This window comes from Patagioenas fasciata, chromosome 2 (genome assembly GCF_037038585.1).
Source record: "Patagioenas fasciata isolate bPatFas1 chromosome 2, bPatFas1.hap1, whole genome shotgun sequence".
Classification (NCBI taxonomy): Eukaryota; Metazoa; Chordata; class Aves; order Columbiformes; family Columbidae; genus Patagioenas; species Patagioenas fasciata.
The window spans coordinates 14,546,920-14,570,679 of record NC_092521.1 but is presented as its reverse complement, the minus strand read 5'-3'; the positions used below and the strand labels follow the sequence as shown (position 1 = coordinate 14,570,679).

General features: G+C 43.7%; 1 protein-coding gene across 1 annotated transcript; it reads right to left on the bottom strand.

Moving 5' to 3' along the window:
* Nucleotides 1-1,760: 1,760 nt before the first annotated feature.
* Nucleotides 1,761-22,768, bottom strand: HAS2 (hyaluronan synthase 2). The gene is made up of 4 exons (XM_065832792.2): nucleotides 22,086-22,768; nucleotides 11,678-12,304; nucleotides 6,717-6,818; nucleotides 1,761-4,647 (listed from the first exon to the last, which is right to left on the bottom strand). Exons 2-4 carry the CDS (start codon nucleotides 12,302-12,304, stop codon nucleotides 3,718-3,720), a joined length of 1,659 nt encoding a protein of 552 aa, XP_065688864.1. The 5' UTR covers nucleotides 22,086-22,768; the 3' UTR covers nucleotides 1,761-3,717.
* Between the last annotated feature and the right edge of the window lie 992 nt (nucleotides 22,769-23,760).

Here is a 23,760-nt window from a genome sequence, read left to right as displayed (position 1 = left end):
TCTTGGCAACCTGCTTCAATGCCTGACTGTCTTCACGGGTAAGAAGTCCCTATTTATACACATATCAAACTGCTCCCCTTTCAACTTAAACCTGGAGTCTTTAATCTTCCCCTCAAGCAGCACTATGAAGATCCTGGCTCCATAGAATCATAGACTCATAGAATAGTTTGCGTTAGAAGGGACCTTCAAAGCTCATCTACTCCAACCTTCCTGCAATAAGCAGGGACATCTTCAACCAGATCAGGTTGCTCAGAGCCCCATCCAGCCTGGTCCTGAATGTCTCCAGGGACGGGGCGTCTACCACCTCTCTGGGCAACCTGGGCCAGTGTTTTACCACCCTCATTGTAATAAGTTTCTTCCTGATGTCTAGCCTGAGTCTCCTCTCTTCTAGTTTAAAACCATGACCCCTTGTCCTATCATAACACCTTCTTCTAAAATGTTTGTCCCCATCTTTCTTTTATAGGCCCCTTTTAAGTACTGAAAGGCTGCAATAAGGTCTCCAAGAAGCCTTCTCCCTGCTGAACAACCCCAACTCTCTCAGTCATCTTTTTGATAACCTCCGTTTCTATAGGTATTAGAGGTGACCTTAGGTGTCCTCCCGCTAAAATCATTCCTTCTCCCGCTAAACCAGCCCAGGTGTCTCAGCCCCTTTGCTCCAGACCAAACCATCATGCTGGCCCTGTGCTGAACTTACCCCAGCTTATCAATGACTTCCTTGTACTGGGAAACTCAAATTTGGGCACAGTATCCAGACACAGGGTAACAAGCACGGAGTACTGAGAAGCTGTTGTCTAAGTAATTGAGCTGTGACACGCCTGTCATGATCTGAGAGATGTGTGACATGTCACTTTGCCCCCTGCTCACTCTATCCCTCTGCCAGTGGCTGCTGCCTGCCACCCTTAGTGATAGGGGAGATTTAAACTGGATACTAGGAAAAAGCATTGTCAAGCATTGGAACAGGCTGCCCAGGGAAGTGGTGAAGTCATCATCCCTAGAGGTGTTTGAAAGATGCAGAGATGAGGTTCTTAGGTACTGATTAAAGTGGTGGACTTGCCAGTAATCGGTTAATGGTTGGACTCGATGATCTTAAAGGTCTTTTCCAACCGAAATAATTCTATGATAAAATACATTTACGCACTTTATCTGTGCCAGGGCAATGTGGGTTTGAGAAACTGCAGTAATGAGGAGCAGCAGAAGGCCAGGTACATATTCTCCTCTGCTTCCCCAGCTATGGAGGGTTGCAACTTCCAGTGGACAGGAGGGCTGGAAAATATCAGCTCTGGTGTAAAGTGCTTTGGCCATAAACTTCAAAGCACTTCCCAAAAAGGAGGCTGGATTACCATTTGTGTTTTACAAATCAGGAATCTGAGGAAAGAGGGAAGGAAGTGGTTTGATCGAACTCATTTAGCAGCTGCTGGCAGAGGCAGGCAGGGACTCTGAGCACTACCCATACACTGCGCCATCAGGGCACTGGGTACCCGATTCCTGAGTTGCCTCTCACAGCAAGGACCTGTCCTGCCTCCTCCAACTGCTCTGTTACGCCATGGCAACTTGGAAATCTGGCTGGGGACAGTATAACAATGTACTTCAAAATGGGCAGATTTGTGGCTTCAAAGCAGAAGTGTTGATCAGAAATATCATGAATTAGTCATAATCTTATCAAAAATATTTTATTTATGAAAGTAACAATTATACTATACAACCTATATTGGAAGTACATTGAATAATTGCTAGAATAAATACAGGCAATTAATTCAATCTTTTTATAGAATGAGAGGATTTATTTGACATTTGAATGTTAACCCAAGCTTTAACTTACATCATAAATAGTTAAAAGGCATAGTCAAGTTTTTTTTTTATTGTTTCTTTTGCTTTTTTAAAATTTTAATACTGTTCTATTTTGTAATCAACGTGAATCAACTCTCCAATCATTAACATATTAGTATGACTTTCAAGCAATCATGTACCTCAAGATAATCAGACAAATAAGGTAGTGTGTGTGCAGTTCATTCTACAGCAGAATCTATTCATGTCTGCATAAAAAAAGAGAAGCTGAAAATGCTTCTAAGTTCTTTAAGCATCATATGCTGATTTCTGCTTTACCACAGTGCTTTTAAAACCAGAATCTAAAAAGGGCATGTGTCTGTATGCAGCTGGCTTTCTTTTGCTCTTTATAAAGTATAATGGGGCTCAATGCCACATTCCTTTGGCTGGTGAAGGATTGCAGAATTTAGTCCTGAATATTATTTCTCAAAACCATGGTCCAAAATAAATGTCCAGGACTGATTATTGGGCACCAAGGAAGTGATGGATTTGCTAAGACTTGATGTTTCTGATAAAAAATTGGCTTATTTTCTGGTAGATATGCTTCAGTCAAACACAAATTATTGGGCTCAGTACTGGGGTCTGTATTACACTGGATTGAAGAGCTGATGTTTGCATTTTCTTTAAACTCTGTGAAAGGCACTGCCGAAGTTTTGTAGTAACACACCCACTGTTTGAAAGTGTTGATAAGCTTTCCTTCCATGTATGTTTTTTAAACTCAAAAATCTGAACTATCTGCTTGATAGTAGCAGGTTATGAACACCTATGACCATCAGTGAAGTCAGCAGTAGTTTTAGGTGTCCAGTATTTCTCCAGATCAGAAGTTTTTGACTCCTCAGGTCCCATTAAAAGTCAGTGGGAGCTTTCCTATAGCAATGTCTTTTCCAATGGCACTGAGGCCCGCCTTGCCTTACAGCTATTGCGCATGCCAGGGATATTATGCTGTCAGCAGAGAAGCAAATTTCCCTTTTACAATGTATCCAAAACAAACCCCCAAATTGCACATGTCTACCCCTTTGGCCTTTTTATGCACAATATGCTTGTATTCAAAAACCGAAAACGTTGGGCCTTTCCTAATTAATGCCTTCAAAGAGCACATTTAAACATTTTTTCACAGAAATAACCATTCATCAGTTGCAAAAACGCAGAGAGGTTTTTTTATTCTTTCTGGTGTGAACAATATCAATTCTGCACAATTTTTGGGGGAGGAAGTAGGATTTTTTTTCCAAATGTGTTTAAAAAGACTAAAGAACAAAATGTTCAGGAGGCAGCTTTTTTTTGGCAGATAGTAAAATATAAAATATGTGATTTAACAAAAAAGTTGGTTTAAAAATACACACACACAAATAATACAATAATATAAAAATACAGCTCAGCCAATGGCCTCTTAAAATTTACCTTTGGCATTACATTTGGCAGCCTAACAAAAAAGACCCTTCCTATAAACAGAACTATAAAAAAGAGAAGTTCATAAATTAGGTTGCAAGGGGTTGTAAGATCCTTTTCTCGATTCTCCAAACTCCTTTCATTCCTGTCCACACACATAAGCATGACCAGTGAGGTATATAGAACGTAACACTGTCAGGCATATGCACAATAAAAAAGTGCATAAACATAGAAGTTCTCCCATTTTCTTGCGAACAGGTCGAAACTGTGTGGTTTGTGTTTGTCCCCCCTTTGCGATACAAAAAAATAAAATAAAATTAAAAAAAAACCCACTTTTTATTGTTTTTTTTCTTACTTTGGCAGGATGAAAATGAACCCAGAGGAATATAAAGGTCCTATTCCCAGCAGCAATGATCCATTTCCCTTGGCAACATTCGTCTGATGCCACAGATACTACAAGGTCGTTGGGTTGCTTTACAACTCTCTGGGTAACTTCCCACGGAAACATCATACATCTAGCACCATGTCAAAGTGTGGCTCTTTCTTCCGCCTGCCACATTTGTTGATAAGAGCAAAGTACAAAGTCAAAAGCATAACCCAGTAACATGCATAGAGTATTGTGCCAATGATGAGAACTGTCTGTGTTGACTCTGAAAATGGCTTTTTTGATTCCTTGTAGATAGTGAAAATTACGCCACCTAGGAGGATTGTAAACCAAATGGAGACTGGTATGAGTCCTATAAAATTAACTACAATGGTTTTTCTTCCTGATGTGCCCCACCCTGCTTTGTTTATCGTGGCAATTGCAAACATCTTTGCTGGCAGTAAACTTGACATGTACAACACTGAGTAGAGTGACATGAAAACCATGACAACGTTGCCCCTAAGGAAGCTGGCAAAGGAAGACTTTATCAGGCCCACTAACTGAACTGTCAGCAAGAAGAGGAGGATGTTCCAGATTTTTCCCCTGTAGAAGAGCTGAATGACAGTGGCGATAAGGAAGAAAGGAAAGAATCCAGTGATTACAGCTTCATAGGTCATCCACAAATGATGCTTGTGGAACCACATCGCATTATAAAGCCACTCTCTAAAGTACGATTTACTCCAGCGGGTCTGCTGATTCAGCCACCTGAGATACTCTATCGGTGTTTCGGTAAGGCACTTGGATCTAGCTGTGTATTTTGTTGCATAGCCCAGACTTAGCACTCTGTTAGTTAGATGTCTGTCATCTCCAAAGCTGCACTGGGAGCCCATAAATTCTTGATTGTACCAATCTTCCACGAATTCATGGAGTAAAGAGTTTCTGTACATTCCCAGAGGTCCGCTGATGCACTGTACACAGCCGAAATAGGACTGACAGGCTCTTTCTATGTTAAATGCCATCCAGTATCTCACGCTGCTCAGAAAAGATATCCAGGAATCATATTTGTTCAAAATCTGCAAAGTACAAAAAATTGTCATTTTAGATATAGGCTCTTGAGAAAGAAAATACACACATTAGATCAATAAAGAATTTGCAGAGACTAGAGCACCATTAGCCAAAATATAGGGGGAACCTTGCCCCTGTGTCCACCTCGTGACAAATCCAGGAGTTACCTGTACAGTCCAGGACATTGACAGGAAAGATGAGATGAAGACTTTAAAAGTCTATTCTACCAAAACATTCACTTTTTCCTAGCAACCTTTCCTCTTTTCCACCATGAAACTTCTTCTCTGGCTCATTCTTCCTTTCCCTTCATCCCCAGTTAAGGACCTGCTGGTCTCAGCCTCTCTTGAGAGGAGATGGTGGACTCCCAGATGTGGACTCCTGCTTCTTTCTTGTAGGTCTTTGGCCTACATTTTTGGCATCATAAGGCTTGCCCTAGGGACTTGACCCTGAACTATGTCCCCATATCTGACATTAGGCCCTCTGAAGAGCAACCTGTTCTGATTTGTCTTCGCAGTACCAGCCACGTTATGTTGCTTCAAGACCTGTTGTGATACTCCAGTAGCATCATACTTTGGCCTGTATAAAGGTCTTATTCATTGTCTTCCGTATGCTCCAAAGCCCACCTGAAGCTCAAACCTACACTTAAAATACAACATAGGCACAGTCTAGGAGTCAGAATGCTCAATGGAGGCATGAGTACACACAGACACTCAAGTCCATGTTTCCACATCCACGTTCTCAGCACACACCTTGTGCTGGTGAATGTGGCAAAGATGTGTGCAGCAGGGTGGCTGTGCCAGCTCTGCATTGATATCTTCTCAGTGCGGGGATTTTCAGGGGAAACTGTGGCCTTCTAGCAGTATTCTGCAACTAGAAAAAAAAAAAAAAGTGGTTTGCTCCAATGGCCCTGACTTCTGTCAGGTTTGAAGGCCAAGGGCCCAACTTTTCTCTGTTTCGACCTAATTCTAAAACATTTTAGAAGAAGCAGGGCTCAGGGATAGGCTCAAGCCTAACTCAAATGTATTGGGTGTATGCTGGAAAGGTAATTAGGAAAAAAAAAAAGCCCAGATCCTTCATTTTAACCACCTCTCCTCCCAGAGCACATGTCCTTCTCTTTCTCTGCAGATACTTATGAACCTTCTTCATTGTCATAGTTGGGCCCATACTGTCCCATGTCAGTTGGACTCACATGTGTCTGGCTTCTCACAAGTTTAGGCTGAGTGTGATGCCTGGTTCACGGTGAACCCACAGCTGAAAAGATATTCAAGCTTCTGTGGGAATCTTAATTTCTGGAGTTAAGAGCCACATGCCTGAAATACTTCTGACTACTGGGGCATTCATTAGTAAGTGCTTGCCCATATAGATGGCCCTTTCTCTTTTGTTTCACATAAAAGCCCAACTGAGTACGAGGGACCGATCCCAAGGCCAGTTGAAATATTCATATGCAATTTTCTTCATAAATTGTCACAGAAGCAATTGTATCAAAAGGAATGAAGAGTCTTTTGCTGTAGTTGTCAGCCAGACTCCACAATGGTGGAAATCCTAGCAAAAGTGGAGCTGGGCTGACTTGGGGGCTTTCCATCGTCCTGCCTGACAGAGGTGCAGAGGAAACCCAACCACACACAGAATGCATAGTGCACTGCATTGCAAAAAGGCTTTTACTCCTAACAATCTTGGCTGCCAGTAATAACATAATTGAAGTGCTTGGTGTGCTAGACTTGGCTTTGGGAGACCTGTTCTCAGTTGTGTGCTCTCCTGTAGCTTTTCTTTGGTACCCTGAGCAAGAAGTTATACCTAGAGACTCAAAGATGCCAAAACAGTCCTGAAAATGCCAGTGCCCCACTTTTCACTTGTATGGGGTATAATAATATCTGTTTGCTTTCTATGGGTGTTAAAACCATACTGTGCTCATATCTCATAGTAAGGGTTTCTGTTTAGCAGATAGAAAGGTTAAGGTTTTATAAGAGCCTCAATAGTGGTATCGCAGTATATTCAAAGCCATTCTAGTCAGCAAAATCTCCTATGGTGCCAGTAGTTTCTGCAACTCCTCTGCTACTCTGAAAATCATCGTACTCACCTGCACATCACCTCCAACTCCTCCAACCATTGGATCTTCTTCTAAAACCTTTACCATCTCCACTGATGAGGCTGGATCAAGCATGGTATCTGAATCACAGACCTACAAGTAACAAAAAACAAGAACAAAAATGAGCTAAGGAGTATACTAGAGGAGAAAATAGGAACTCTATATGGATATTCTCCTGAATGTAATTAAATCTCACTTTGGAGTCTGCATTGATACTTCTGTTAAAGGCCAATTGTATCAAGCAGCAAGGAACAGTGCTGAACAAAACAGAGCACTTGTTAGTGCTGTGCACACAAACAGTCCTCTCTTCTGTATCAGCTCTATTTGTTTTACTGGCACACTGAGCTGGCTCCTTTGAATAAGAGATATGCTCTCAGAGATGGGGCACTGCAGAGCAAGATGATGTTTGTGGGTATGTGGCAGATTCCTGCTGAGTCCTGACATAGGGTTTCTCTGCGTCGGCTGCACGGTTGGAGTACCGTGGTCAAATGCTTCCCACTGCCTTATGAGGGAAGGAGCGAGAAGTGAAATTCCAGACACTTGTTATAAAAAAGAAAAAGTCAGCTAGGAGTCTGGGAAGAAACCTAATAGTTCTTTCACTCACAGAAGGCTTTAGCAATTCATGTAAGATATGTATTTTGGATTCCAGAACAAACTCATTTATAATTTTAGATGTGTGGTGTGTTATTATTAGTGCAGGGATTTGACATTTGATATATAGAAATTGTTTGCTATTTTCCTCTGGCATTTTTATAAAAAATGCGTAAAGCCAGAAGGAGCGAGTCCCGAAGTGCAGCATTCCACAAGACCAGGGCAGAAAGAGATGACACACATAAGGCGTTTCAGCCACACAAACACTCCTAGTCAACTAAACACTGTGTACATTAGGAACTAGCTTTCCCCCGGAGAGTGGGAGGAGGGCTCAGACAGGCTGGCCGAGGCAGCTGGCATCGCTTTCGTTTGCTCGGAGGCGAATGACACGGGCTGCAGCCTGTTTGAAACAAGTGGGTGTCTCCTTGTCACAGCTGCTGCTGAAAGCGGTGCCCCCATCGTGTGTGAACTCATTTCACAGCAGACGCCCAGAAACTGGAGCAGGGGAGGCTGTCCCAGAAACACCCTCCTGGCCGGCTGGATCCTGCCCTACAAATTCTCATACTGCTTCCACTTTAAATCCACATTGCATTCCTGTGATCTCAGATGGGGACGGCAGGGGTAAAAGTCAGTAGCTCTGAATGAATAACCTATAAAGTCAGATTCTGATAAGACTTCATATTGTGTATACTAATTTTGGTGTCCTTTCATCCAGCCTTTCAATTCAACTTAAGGCCCCTTGCTCCAGGGGAGCAAAAACCTTCATGTCTATTCTGTGAAGGGTGAGGTGAGCATTTTGGGGCTCTACTATGGGCCCAGTTTCAGAGGGGGGGTAGCCCAGGATAGTTGGGCTGCATAGCTTGGGATGTAGCTGAGTGTCTGCTAACATGCTCCTCCCAACACTCGCATGGAGCGGGATGAGAGGAGAAAGCCAATGGAAGGTCTCATATTTCCATGAGGAGAAAAGCCACAAGCACCTCCAGCTCCTGCTAACTTGATGCATCCAGCACCTCTCCTCAGAGGACTCATCCTGAGGAGCAGCTCTGTATCCTGGCCAAAGTGTCCCTCCAGCTTTTGTGGAAAGATGTCATCAGTGACAGTGGTGATAGAAAGGGAGCAAAACGATTCTTCTGAAGAGGGGAAAAGATACCTGTATTTCTATCTGGGGCTTCCTGGACAGACCTGTTGTTGAGTGTTTTGCAGGAGGAATCTGTAGTTTGCTGAGTACCCGTTGCTCAGGCAGCAATACTCAACCCATTTCTTATAACTATGAGTGGTCAGCTGGGATCAGCTCCCTCCCCAGTCCCTCTTTCCCTCTGGTGCCTGTCACTTGATGCATTTTATCTATATGCATTTATCTATAGCAAAAAAGATCTGTCCAAGAGTAACACCGCTAATATGAGATGAGGAATACTGAAAACACTGGGTTTATTTACAAATTATCAGCATGTGTTCTGGGCCTGTCAGCACACTGAACATGCCTAGGGCAAACCGGAGAGGACATCATTTTCTGTCTAGACGAGGTTTTTGCAGGCGAAAAGAGGACATGCCCAGAGAAAGCCAGACACTTAAGAACCCAAATAAAACACACCAAGGTCTGCCCAGACAGGGGTGGTCCAGCACAGTCCAAAAGTCGATTTGCCATCTCTTCTCATAAGGGCTGAGTGACCTAGAAATTATTGCCTTGGGTCATAGACCCTAAGTGAGCTGGTCAGATACTTGTGATGTAATCAGTGGTGGCTTATCCAAGCTGCTCTGAGAAGTTCAGGCTGTGTTGGCCTGTTCACACAGGTACCTCCATCAAGTCAAGATGAATTGCACCCTGGCTGTTCCAGCCAGCTCCACACTGATGTCTGCCAGTTTAATTCCTCTACCTGCTTGCTTGCACTCCCCTAACCTCCTCCAAGATGGAAATAAGCCTTCACAACAGTTTCAGGTATTTAATACGATGCCACTAATAAGCAACAGCTTATTATCTGCATTGTTCTGACTGTTTATGATTGCCTGACCATAACCCCAAGGTGTCTTTTAAGAACCTTGAGGCCCACAGTTTCAAGGGTGGGCAATGGTCCTAACTGGTCCACTTTTAAAGTGCTTGATCATTGATGCAGATTGTTCAGCCCTTAAAATGTTGAGCCTGTTTAAAGTAGTTTACCCAGGGTACCCTGAAAAAAACATTTGGAAAATCTCATCTTTCGTTCATTCATAAAACAGAGCCACAGTTCAGCTGCATTGCTTCATGACTGTGTAGTAGCCAGGGCCACCAATGTGCTGCATTTCTAAAACACATGTGACTGTGGCATTAATCATTAGTGCGGCCTTTGGTGGCAGCTTGCAGCTGCATTACAGTCCCTGACACATTCATCAGGACTTAAGAGCCAGGTTAGGAGTGTTAATTGACTGAAAGATCAGAAACATCTCTTCCATTTTCTCAGTTTATGCTATGACTGTTGAAACACTTTTTCCAGATTCCCTGAACAAATGCAAGAGCTGGACTGAGGGAGGAAAGTTGCAATGAATCTGTTTCCTCTCTGCCTTCTCTCTCTGCAATCTGATACTTCTAAGCAAAGTGATTATAAAACCATGCTAATAAAGAAAATCAGCATTTTTATCCCATCTTAGTCCATCATAGCAAAGAACCGAAGTGCAGACAATGGAGAGCTTAAGCCCATTGTTTTCAGCAAATAAATCAGTCTCAGTTTTGGAAGTGGTAGGGGATGGGTTTTAAATCTTTGCCTTGCTCTCCCAGCTCCAGTAACAGAGCAGTTCCCAGCACACTTCAGTTTCTGCCCCTGCTGTGTGCAGAGGACTCGCTGCTCTAACCCCAGCTACTGGCAGCCTCTTCACATCGCTCGGACACTGTACCCATAGACACTGGGCCATGCGGGACTTGCATGCACACCCCAGCACAAGGCTGTGCATGGACCCCAGAAACATACCTGGCTCAGCCATGCAGCTGCCCCAACCCAGAAAAGAGCATCTCACAGGGAGCTGCCGCTCCACTGAAGGAGACCACTGGATGCTCTGAGGTCAGGAGAAGGTAGGAAGGGCTGATGGTACTTAGTTAGGAAGATTATCTCATATTAAGAAAATCATCTCATAAGGGGAGACCTTTTTGGGGTCTTTCAGTACTTTAAAGGGGCCTATAAGAAAGAGGGACAGACATTTTAGCAACACTTGTGATAGGACAAGGGGTAATGGTTTTAAACTAAACGAGGAGAGATTCAGGCTAGACACGAGGAAGAAATTTATTACAATGAGGGTGATGAAACACTGACCCAGGTTGCCCAGAGAGGTGGTAGATGCCCCATCCCTGGAGACATTCAAGGCCAGGCTGGACGGGGCTCTGAGCAACCTGATCTGGTTGTCCCTGCAACTGCAACCTGAAGGGTTGGACTAGATGACCTTCGAAGGTCACTTCCAACCCAAACTATTCTATGATTCTATTAACAAAACTGTTGTATTCAGTGGGATTAATCAAATGAGCCTTGCTAGCCTTGAGTGATAAGGAACGATCCTCAGCATCCAGCCAGAGACCCCGACCCCACCCGCTTTCCTCCACATGTGACCTCTTCCCCTTCCCACAGTCAGCAGGGTTGTTTGCAGGAGTGAGGACTGCTTCCATGTGTGAGGCAGAAACATAGAAAATCTTTCACAGGATCCAAGGCAGCTGGAAAGAAATGTGTCTCTGCTGCTTTGGAAACAGGGAGAGAGGACCCAGCCTAATTCATTTTTAAGTGAATAGTGTCATAAGGGCTTCAAAGGCCAAGTCGTGGTGAGTGAGGTAATGCAGCTGTAAGTGATGAAGCAAAAGCTCCTTCAAGTTTTAGCTGAAGAAATCTTTCAGGCTGCACATCGACCCTTTTATTGAATACTCTGCACAGCTTTCGAAGCCTTTAAAATATCCCCATCTTTTTTACAGACTCCACCGCTGCTCTGAGGTATTCCCTAGTGCCACGAAATACCTGCCTGTTTGCTTACATTGAGGCTCCTAACAACCTCACAAAATAAAACCTTGCTGAGATCTTGTCTTACAGGAGCAGAGAAGGGGTCTTCAGGAGGCCACTGGCTTTGTCTGAAGCAAAACCATTTGGGTGAGGAGGCAGTACCGAAGTCTGAGGAAGGATTTCAGATTTCTCCAGTAGCTGGTGCACAGATTTAACATATTCACAGATAGGTTGACCATTTTAAAAAGTAGCAAAATAAGCTTTTAACGGTCAAGCTGTTTCCAAACAGACTGAAAGGAGCACTGTGTTCATCAGGGACTAGGATGGCCTCTAACATGCTGCACAAAATATACAAAAGCTGCTTTCTTTCAAAGTGTGTTTGAATTGGCACTGACCTGGTGCTCTAATACCTACCTGTACATAATCCACGCTTCTCCCCAGTGCTTTGAATGCTGTGTACATTACTTCTCTTTTTCCACCCCATTTCTGCATGATGCAAACACTTTTGTTGGACAGGACCAGCTGAGATACATGTTGCATGCTCTCTCTGTGAGACTCGTCTGTCTCACCCGGACCTTTGTCGTGGAAGTTATTACTCCAGATATAAGTGGCAGATTTGTCCCTACCCATGATTTCAGTAAAAATGTCCATCATGTAAACGTCATCTTCTGAGTTCCCATCAATGACCATAACAACTTTAATTCCAGGGTAGGTCAATCTTTTCACAGAAAGTAAACATTTTCTTAAGTAGTCAGGATCCTCTTGATAGGCAGCAATACAAAGGGCAACTGTTTTGTTCAGCTTGATTGGAGTTTCTAGTGACCGCTTCATTTTCCTGTGCTCTAGGTAGGCAAACAGGCTTTGGATGATGAGATGTGATGCCAGGATAGCACCATACAGTCCAAAGGAGAAGTAGTAGTTGTCTGTTTGGATGAACTGGTAGCCCACAATGTAAGCAGCGGTGATTCCCAGCAGGAGGGACACCCCGAAGAGCGTGGTTCCAAGTATTCTCAGGATACATATAAACCTCTCACAATGCATCTGCAAAGAAGCATGGAAAATATTAGCAGAGCCACCACTTGCTGATATAAGACCTCATAAGGGATGTGCACGGCTTCAGTATAGAACTCAGTATCAACAGATACACCCAGTGCTTCTGGCTGTCTTGCAGACTTACTGCATCACCTTGTTCAATTCAACATCTCTTTGCAGTACTTCCCTTGTGTAAAGTATGATTTAAAGACACCTTAATGTATCAGGGATGTTTTCTACTACTTGTAATACCCTCACAGAAGGTTTTGTCTGTGTCAGGATGTTATTTTGGCAGCCTGGGCTTGCTGAATCAGATGCTCTGTCATACTACCCTGGGAGAGCTGGAGAAGGGGCTTTTGGGTCACCACTCACTTCACGTGGTCACAGGCGAGCAGAACAGCTGAATGTCTGGGCAGCCCCTCCTCATCCCCCATCCATGTCATGACTGCATCGCACCCTGAATCGCCTCTGTCGCTTAGTTGTGTTTGCAAGAGTATTGGAAAGACATTCTTAAAACAGATGTCTGAATGTATTTATAATTTTTTAAACAGATGTCTGACTATATTTGTAATTTATATTTATATAATCAGACATCTGCTTTAAAAGGTCTTCTCGATACCATTGCAAAAATGTATTATTCATACATTTGTGTACACAGATATATGCATGTGTGACCACGTGTATATAGCACTAAAGCCTGACTGAGATTAAGTCTGTGGCAAAAGTATGCACTAATATAAGAGAGCCAAGACTCCACCCTGGACTGAGAAATTCATTAGAACATCAGTTGACTCTGACAACTCTGCGTATTTAGGTTACCTGACTGTGAAATCTTCTAACATAAGCTCTGGGCTATGGAGGAGCTGGCTGGCATGGAGGGTCCTCTGGTATTTTTGAGGCAAATGACGAACAAACATGTAGGCAGGCAGACAGGCAGAATATAGTGTTGCTTTTTGTTGACAATCAAATTAACCATATTATGCAACAGCTTTCTCAGAATTACAGGAAAGTTAATGACAATGTTTTATGTCACTTCATGTGTTTGACCTTAAGGACATAAACAAGATAATATCTGTTTAGGGCCAACCCAGCAAGCCCATTGTAAATCGATGAAACTCAAACCCATGCTTGAATATTTTGCTGAATTAGGGGATCTCAGAGTAATGGACTTGTGTTTTCTTACTATCATTCATATTTTCCCTGCTGCTGTCATCTTGCTCGTCTGCAGATCATGTTAGTTTCACCATCTGTTGGCCAAAGCTGATGTTGTAATAGTGCTTTCTTACATCATATGTCTTTAACTCTTTCTTGAAAAAATACTACCAGGCTACAGCAGCATAGCTGTCAACAATTATATTTCTGTCTGAAAAGTTACAGGCTTGGAAAAAAACAGTCAACACAAAATCACTTACAAAATAAAAATAAACCAGGCAATCCTAAAGTCTGAAGTTACGACGACTATGCTTTTTTCCACTGGCTATTTAGGGTCTTAAATTTCAAGACAGGAGGAAGCCTCTTAAATGTATATTTGGAGACACTGTTAAAGAAATTGGACCCTATCTCTAGGACTTCCTTGAATACTTATGGCTGGGCTCTGACAGGTGTTGTAATCACCCACCAGCAAAAGGGACCATCTCTGCTCTGGCCTGTCTGAAAGTCCTTCACAACGGGGGTCATGGAGAAGCCTAATAAAAGATAGTTTACACTCACCACCACTGTAGGTGAATTAAAACTCAGCGTCTAAAATGGATTCACTTTAGAAAAAAGATTAAGTAATGGATACCCTCTAGATTACCTTGAAGTCAAACAGCCTGTGTGTTTATTAATCCCTCAAGCAGGCAGAAGGTCACAAACATCAGGGTACATGTTTCATTAACAGTACAGTTGTACTCTGTTTTCCCATTTGTGGTCCACTACTCTTCTCTTGCCAGAAAGAGAAAAGTCCTATTAGTGAGTAGGGGCTAAAGTCTGCTAACATTAAGAATTATATGGCTAACTTCAGTGGGCCACTTGTATAGGTAGAGTTGAGAGGATTTAGATTAAGATCTGAGGCGTTTACATTTGACTGACTATATACTCTACCAAGCTTCTTTTACATTAATTTGCTATTGCTTTTTCTCTTCCTATGAAGTGTTTCTGCACAAAAGGGAAAAAAAATGAAAGAAATGAATTCTCTGATCCTGTCATTACAGCACAGCTTCCTATCCCTGAAAAAAAAAAAAAAAAAGAATAAAATACAGCCTTTTAAGATCAAGGAATGGATTTCTGGTCTTAATAAAACAGCATTTTTTTTTCTATCCTTTCACTGTCAACCTTGGGAAAATAAACTATGTTTTGATCTAAATTCCTGGTTTTCATCAAAGAGACTTTCCCCTTTGTATGTGCAATTGGGGTTTTCATATATAGTCTTTTAACTGACTGAATCTCATGGTAAGTCTGGAAAAAGTTGCTCAATATTCTCAAGCTATAGCACGTGAGCTATTGATAACTTGCCCAGCAGAACTGATCTTTATCAACTTGAGCATGCCCAAACAATGGCAAAGAAGCCAAAAATTCTCCACCCTTCTCCAATAATTGAGCCAAGAATTTAAAAGGAAATGATGCTTATACAAGTCTGGGACCAAAAATGAACTGCTGAGTCAAATAAGAGCACTGAGGGCAGGGAATAGCTGCATCAGATACTTCCCGGTCAGACAGTGCTATTATGAGTACCTAGCCTGGCCTAACACAGTGAAATGTAAAAGAAGATCCTTCATAAGACATCAGTATTATCAGAGAACCAGCATATAGATCTGTGTTTTAACTGTGTAAGCCTAAAATAATGCCATGCTGAGTCAATATATGTCAAATCCTTGGTGAAGGACAAACACCCATGTTAACTTTCAAAGGCACAATTATTTTTCAGTCATTTCATTGATAAACACTCTTCCTAAGGGTTAGCAATAGTCTTTCAGCAAAATGTAATTGCGTATTCCCAAATTTGCCATCACTGCAGACCTATTCAACAGCTGACTAACTGGTGGAGGGTACTGTAGACACCATGTATGATCAGCACATCTTAATATTTTGTTTATGTCTCAGCCTAAAGGATCTTCAGTTCCTTGAGGGATTTAATGCAGTAACTGTGTCCTGGGAAATGGGCACTGTAGAATGTAAAAAAAAAGAAAAAAAGCAACGCCTGAGCTAGGGATGAGGTGCACAACACATGGAAGACATGCAGCCAGTCCCTGTTCTTGGATCGACAAAGATAATTGCAGGTCACTTCTGTGTACACATGGAACTGCTGCTACATGGGAAGATGTGTTGGAGTGAGGTGACGGACAGAGCTCCTCACCTGTTGAGAAGGTGAGTTGGTGGGTTACCTCACTGTCTCTGGAATCAAACCTGGATCTTGCACTTTCTGAGCAGGTTTTTAACCAGTTCTGTAAAGCAGGATGAGGAAGATCTACCTGCAATGGTCTTTCTTTCTTATTATTTTTTTAAGAGTGAAAGCTATGTAGCACTGAATGAAATTGAAGGATCCATTGCTTTGCATTACCTCTGAAGGACATTTCCAGGAGGCAATAAGATTGCACCGTCTGTGTCAGACTCTTTTTGGAGGTGCCTATGTCCGCCATTTACTGCACAGGAAGGCTGAGACAGGATTGCTAATCCTGCTCTGCAGTTTGTCCACCTAAATCCTCTATTGGCACCTTCACCTAACCCCACAGTGCTGAATCCAGTACAAGCCTTGCACAGCCTCCAGCAGACAGGGTCAAGATTTGTATAGAATAGATGAGTGTATGTAGAGCATCTTCAAAATCTACTACTGAGCAATTTGTTGTCATGATCTTGCAGCCATTTATTTCCATGGATGGATCTGGTTGGTGCTAACCAGCCCACCTAGTAGAAATGAAATATGAAAGTCATATGCTAAATCCTAATGTTATGTAGGTTGTTGCTGATTCAGTGACACATTTTGATACACCAAGCAGTCCCAAGTATGCATGTGCTTTGTGGCAACTGTACAGGAGGAGGCAATGTGTGCCTCTCTTTGGAGGCTCCTATGGAAAAGCATGGCCAAGAAATGAACCCTTGCATGTACTTGACATCAGAGTCCACCTAGTGAACTATTTGGCATTGTGTCTTTTGGCATCTTGATAAAGGCACACAAAGAGTATTTTTTGGTCACACCTATGATGAAGGAGAAGTTACTCTACTGTTAACAACTGGCATAACTAAAAGTTGTAGTCTTCTAACATTATTTTCATCAAAAATCTCAGGTTAACAAAGAGCTGACTAATACCCACAATGTACATACAATGACTAGGTTATTAACTCTGTAAGACTAGAGATCACAATTTTTAATCTGAATTAATCCCTTGTATTTCAAATTTGAAGAACATAGCAAAGTATGCTTGAGTTTTCTCTATTCTGAAAAATATTTAGGCTAGCATTTAACTGTAGTTATGGCACATATAGATCTAACTTTAATAAGATCTAGACACTTGACTAAAATTCAGCACCTTCTTCTGTCCTGATTGGGACTGGGTCTTTACTCAGCAGAGAACACTGCTGACTTTCATGGTAAAGCACCACTTTTCCACACTCCAAAATGATATAGCATAGTCTGTCCATGTGGTTATTACTCAGATTTCATGCATCACTGGAAGTAACAGGACCTGGAGTTAGTCCAGCCCTTTGCAAAGTCAGGAGGCAAAGGGAAAAAAAAGCTTGATTTGTTACTAATTCATGAAGAGAGCGATAAAGAGAATAGGGTCAAATACATACTCAGAAAACCCACACATATTGGTGTCTGAACACATCAATATTAGCTGCAGTCCATTCACTTATTGTGTACCAGACACTGTGTAGCTGCCCCGAGGATTAAGGAAGCAACCGGGTTGTCCCCTACAGCTGCTCACACAGGATGTGGAACCAGTGATTGACAGGAGGTCAAGCCGAATTTGTGTGTGCTCGCAACACATGCGATGCAGCTCACTACATCATCTGTTTCAGAAGTCGTCTCTCATGTACAACACTCACACGTATTGCTGTGTAGTACTTCTGGCTAGCTTTCCCCATAAAGTTTAAAAAGCAAGAGAGGGAGACACAGGAAGTTTATGCATAAAATGCAACAATTTGGAAGGTTGTTTGAAAGAATTGGAGCTTATTAATGCCAAACATCTGAACACATTTTTAAAAAAATGTTACACTGCAAAAGTCAGTATTTGTCCAGGAGACAGCAGTAAACGTTCAATTACAAGTGTGCTTATTTGTCTCATTCACCTCTGAAGGTTCAAAGAAGCTGTGCCTCTCTCTATACATCTCAGGCTACAGCCATGTCAGCAAATAGTCCAATACTACAGGAAAGGATCTGTAAAAAGGAATACCTGGTGCTGAGTGCATAACTTCCACCCTCCATCCATTCTTATGTTTTACTCTGATCTAGTTTTAGTCAGACTCTATGGACCAAAACCCCATTAGTATTTGAAAAGTACACTCCAGAGGTACATCTTGCAATTAATTTCATTCAATAAGAATCCAGCGTGTGTGCCCAGCAATCACTTTGCAATACAAACCCAAGCAATTTGATTGAAGGAAGGGAATGCACTCCTGATTAAAACTGAAACGCTAATGCAAACCCACCCCGTGTACGAGATTCATACATCGGACTTGTCTGCAAATCTTTGGTGCAACCAGAAGTGCCGAACACTGAAAACCTTTGAAAATGTCTCATTTTCACATGCCTGTATAGAAGTTAAATTTTTGAATGCCCACTAGCCATGGTCCTCTGAACCTCAGTGCTGAGGCTTTGGATTCAGCAATGCATGTAAATATGCAATTAAAGATAACTGTGCACTTCAGTATTTTGCTGAAGAGAGAAATCAGTGGATAACTTATCTTGCAGTTCTGTAGAACAGGTGAGAAAAAAAAGTTTATCTGTGAAACTATTTCTGGGATACTCATGATAAAAATGTAGACATACATTTGACGTGTATTATACTGATTAATCTCCCTTATAAAGGCTGTCAGATGGGTCATTGCTTAACGACTGCATTTCTTACATTAGGGAATCTAAGAGAGGACCAGGAGTCAGACAATTTGGATTTTGTTCCTGATGTTGCTGTTCATCTGCTGGGTGACCCTAGGTAAGTGAATCTGCCTCTCTCTGTCTCAGCTTTCTCACCTGTAAAATGGGAATCATCATCACGCAAGAGGTTCTTGGAGATCTACAAAACCCTTCATACAGCTTCGGTTACTGATATGTGTAATGATACTCTTTTCTGGTGTGATATGGGACCCCAGCGCTTCTCCAGTTCCATACAACTGGTTTTCCTCAAAAAAGTCAGCAAAAACCCCCACACCACTTCCTATTTTCCTTGCCTATATTCACCTGAAGGCAGAGCCAGTAGCGGTTTGTCTGTAATAAACACACAACTCCTACTCAGCATGATTCTTGGGATCAGTGAGGTCTGCAACATAAAAGCTGACACACGTGGGTGTATGTGCATGCAGCTACTGAGGGCTGTTTAGCACACAACCAAGGGAAGAGTATCATCTTTCATAAGTTTTAAAAAGAGCATTTCTAACTTGTGAGAGTAATAGCAGCTGCTCAAACGACATGAGCGTGTTTGAGTGCATGCGTGTGTGCATGCACACAGGCTGACACATGCTGAATGTGGCCTTATACACATACGGTCTGCGTGTGCACACAAACTGTATCTGAGCCTTACTATTTTTCAACCAATATTTAGATTCCTTATTAGCTTTAGTTTGGCGGCCCAATAAATCATTTATCTTTGAAGTACAAATGATTCCAGGTACACGTTAATTACAAGCAGAAAATAGCTGTCCAGACTCCCTCTTCTATTTTACAGCCTGCAGAGAGGAAACTGAAAAGTTATGTTACATCTGTACATCTTTACTACAGCAGAGTTACCATATCTGGTGCTTTTGGTTATTTATCACTTCCAGATTTTGTCATGCCATTGATCTTCTGGAAAGGGTTCACATAAGACTAAAATTAACTCTGGGGTTAGGTTTAAAATGAAGAACAGGATTAGTGATGATGGTGAACTGTATTTGCATTCACAGACTTTGATCAGCAAATCAAGAATCTCCTGTCTGCTCAATGCATGTTTCCCACTAAACCACCCAAATTTAGTCTCTTACAGGTTTGAGTAACTAACAGCTGCTGGTTGAATTTGTCCCTAATGTAGACAGTGATACACTAGTTGATAAATTAACCAAAAGAAATTAAAAAAAAAAACCAAAACGCTAGGAAATAAATCAAGAAGTAAATCATATTTGTATTCAGACATTTTGGATTGCAGTTAAACAAAAATCTAGTTTAGAAATACTTTATGGTTGCTGGGTATGAAGTGCATGGTGGTTTTGGCACAAAACTGACTGGTCTGCTTTACTCTAGCAAATAATTATTTATTTGTTTTTCATAGCTTATTATCTTGCAATTTGCTTATAAATCACAAGTCATATCTTGTTTCACTTTGTCAAGTCCCACCACACTGAATGGAGGAGTAATTTGCCGCTTTATACACTAATCTTGAGGACCAACAAAATGAAGCATATTTGCTTGCACGCTATAAATAAGAACTGCTGAGTTTGTTGCTAGTAAGCTAGCATGGGAAACACTGCCGAATCCAGAGGAGCTGCTCTTCTCACTGGGAAAACTTTTCCCAGGTTTTGCTGCACTTGTGTGTATTATAAGGAAGTTTCACTATCATGAAATAAAATCCTGGCTTTATTTACAACATTGACAAACTCCTCTAACCTTGGTATGGGCTGGATTTTGAGCAATTTTTCAGGGAAAGGGAATACATTTCACTGCTACCACCCCAAATGAAATGACCTATCCATTCTCTTCAGCAAGTCACAATGCACCCACGTTACAGCAATGTGTGCTGGAGAAAAAAACGTGTGTGTCTATGGAAGGATGATCCATTAGGAAGGAGACCATGAAGCGGAGCTCTGCCTTGGGAGATGTGGGGTCATTGAGTGCCCTGAAGAAAGGTTCAGACAACACCTACCAGCAGTGATGTAGTACATACTTTTTTTCCCTTCTTGTTCTCATCATACTGATAAAGATACCATGAATTTCAGAAAGATGATCGCCATACTGCAGAAAAGAAGGCTACAGGGAAATATTTATTGTAGCCTTTCAATATTTAAAGGACACTCAAAAGAAAGATGGCGACAAACTTCTTAGCAGGGCCTGTTGCAATAGGACAAGGGGTAATGGTGTTAGACTAAAAGAGGGTAGATTTAAACTAGATATAAAGAAGAAATTTTTTATGACGAGGGTGACGAAACCTGGAACAAGTTGCCCAGAGAGGTGGTAGACGTCAAATTCAAGGCCAGGCTGGACGGGGCTCTGAGCAACCTGATCTAGTTGAAGATGTCCCTGCTCACTGCAGGGAGGTTGGACTAGATGACCTTTAAAGGTCCCTTCCAACCCAAACCACTCTGTGTGATTCTCTCGGAGCAGGGAAACAAGGTAAATTGTCTCTTAAGGTATTTTCATCCCTCTTTGCCAGCATTGCCGCGGAGTCTGACAAGACAAGGTGAAGGGCATTAAGACTCTCAAGAGCTGGGTCTCGGCGTGTCCCACAGACACGCTCTGATGCGGCACAGACGCAGGGAAAGGCCATGGGGGACGCAGAACGGCGGGGTTTCCAGCCGGGGGGACACCCCCAAGGACCAGCGGGAGGCGGCGCCCCGGCCCGGCGGGTCCGCGCGGCTCCGCCCGCCGCGGGGCTGCTCGTGCGGGGATCCCCGGGCCGCCGCGCAGCCAATGGGGGCGGGGCTTCTGCGTCACAGCGGGTGGGCGGGGCGCCGAGGGGGATCCCCCGCGCTGCCACGTCACGGGGGCGGAGCGCAGGCCGTGCCCAGGCCGGCGGCGACGGCTGGAGCTCCGCGGGCAGCCGGGCGGAGCGGGGCGGCCTTCCCCGCCCGACGCCGGCTGGGCAGAGGGCGTTCAAGGCTGCGCTGGAGCCGCCTTCCCCCCCCCGCGGCGGCGGCCCCGCGGTGTGACCCTCCTTCAGCCGGCCCCCGCAGCCACCGAGCGCCCGCAGCCAGCCCGGGTCTCGCCGGCGGGTGCGGCGGGCTGCCCGACGGGGCGGGGCCGGGCTCAAGGCGCGCAGCGCTGGAAGTTCGCGGGCAGCCCTGCAGCTCCCGCCTCACAGCACCGCACCCCTCCTCTCCAGTCCCTCCCCCGGGAAACCGCCCTCTCCGCTCCGCGCGGCGCCCGAGCAGCTCGATCCGCTCGGTTTCTCCCCTCCGAGGCGGGACTTGAGCCCTCCTCCCGCCGGCCGGCTCCTCGCCTTCCTTCCTGCAGGCACATCCCTCCCTCCGCTCCTGTCACGTTCCCCCTCCCGTTCTGGATGCAGAAGCAAGGGATGGCCGGGGAGAAGGCATCCGGGGCTGAGAGCAGCTCTCGCCTCCTCCGCTGGGCTCAGGGGAGCGGCTGCATAACCTGTTGCTTGATTTTATTTTTAGGTTTGGTTGGGGGTCTCATGATTTATTTATTGGTTTGTTTTTGCAAATCGTAAAGCTCAGCAATATTTTAAACGGATTACACGGAAGAGAGGTTGAAGCTGAAAACCTCATTCATCCTCACTGCGGTTCTATTCATTGCTCAAATAGGTGTAGCATAAACCCGGTAAGACCCTCCCCCAGCCCCACTCGTATTTTTGGGATCTGTTTCAGCTTTCCTCCCTTGAACAGTGGGGATGGGAAAAGAGGGTCTTTTGCTCTTGAGGTGACAGAAGCATAATCATGAATCACCTACCTTGCTTGTCCTTCTGTCCTTTGGTCATAGAGGGGCTCCAGCCAGCTGTGTGGTCTCACGTACCGTTGCTCCCGCTGAACAGTTTCCAAGTTTGAGGTAAAAGATCAAATCGCACTTTTCATGGACTTATTGAGACGCTCAGAAATAAAAAATAATTAAAAATGAAGATTTATAAAAAAAAAATCGTTTCAGGCTATTCAGTCCTACTCATTTTCTCCCACGTGTTTTCACAATTAATATGTATTTGTCTTTCTCTGCTTCAGTTTCTAGCTCAAAGCTGTGGGATTTTTCTTTTCTTTTTCAAATAATAATAATATCAATAAAAAAAGTTAGAAGTAATAAATTAGGAGTTAGTTTCTCGTGGTCGAAGCTGAAGATCTTATTTCAAATCCGGCTAGCCAGGAGCCTGGAGAAGTTGCAAGGCAGCGTCTGAAAGTTTGAGAGATGTATAGTATAAGATAAAGTCTCTTTGGTGATGCCTTACTGACCGAGTAACTGTTTCAATGAGGTTTCTCAGCAGCAGCAGCAGCAAACGGGTAATATTTTCCAGACGTCTTTTTCTTTCCTGCTGCTGCTGCTTTTCTGCCTCCTCCACGTTATGGGGTCTTTTAACAAGTGAGACTTGAGTTGTTTTAATAGGCGGAGGATGGGAAGAAGGAGGGGAGGGAACTCCTGTAAGGAGGAAAAAAAAAAGAAACCAACCCTGCCCATTGAAATGATCTCAGTCAAGGACCAGTTCAGCGTCAGGAATTCAATTAGCTAAGCTGCGAATTTCGTAGAGAAATGCAATGCACATATGTTGCCACCATCTGATTTCCTCTTCATGCTCGGTAATTAGGGGAAACCCCCACTTTCCCCTCTCCTTGCTCCCTTCATCTCTAGGCTTGGGGTGTGGGACTTGTTCCTCCCACAGCCACTATTCGTCTGGGACGGTTGTTGCTGCTGCTGCTGCTGGTTTTTATTAATAAGGGAATTGCCTCTATGAATGGATGAACTTTGCAGTTTCCAATCCTGCTTTACCCATTCATTCTCGGAAACATTTGTTGTAGTAAATAGCCAAGAAAGTTCCCACTGGCACTAATACCCATGCCACTTGCTTTTAAACAACCAAGGAAACATGTTAGACAATATAAGAACTGGAAAATTATGTGTATGGTGGGTTTTTTGTGTGTTTTGTTTTTCTTTTTGGGGGGACCGGGGGGGGCGCGGACGGGGTGGAGGTGTCACCAGAACTGTTCACTCTGCACTCTGTTGACAGTTTAGTTAGCCAGGAGCGGGCAGGGGCATCAGCCTTTCACAGCAGACCCCACCGTCTGCCCGCAGCTTTCATTCGCACCGACCGGCTCCTTCTCTCCGTAACTCCTCTCTCCCTCAAATTCGGATTTCCCCAATTTCGAGCCCCGGTTCCACCAGAGATGGTTTTAAAAAGTCACTAGGTGGCACTGTTGAAGTGAGAGGAGCAGCGCGGAGCCCGGTAACACCCAGAGCTGGGATGCACAGCCGGGGGAGCCGGGGCGGGCGGCTGCGCGGAGCCGGGCTGGGCGCTGCTGCTGTGTCCTGGCAGGGACCCTCCGGGAAGGATGGGGGGTCAGCTTCTCATTCCCCTGTGCTATTTCCTCAAGGACCACAAAGGTCTCTACTTAGAGGCGTCGAGCCCGCAAAGGGGACTATGTCC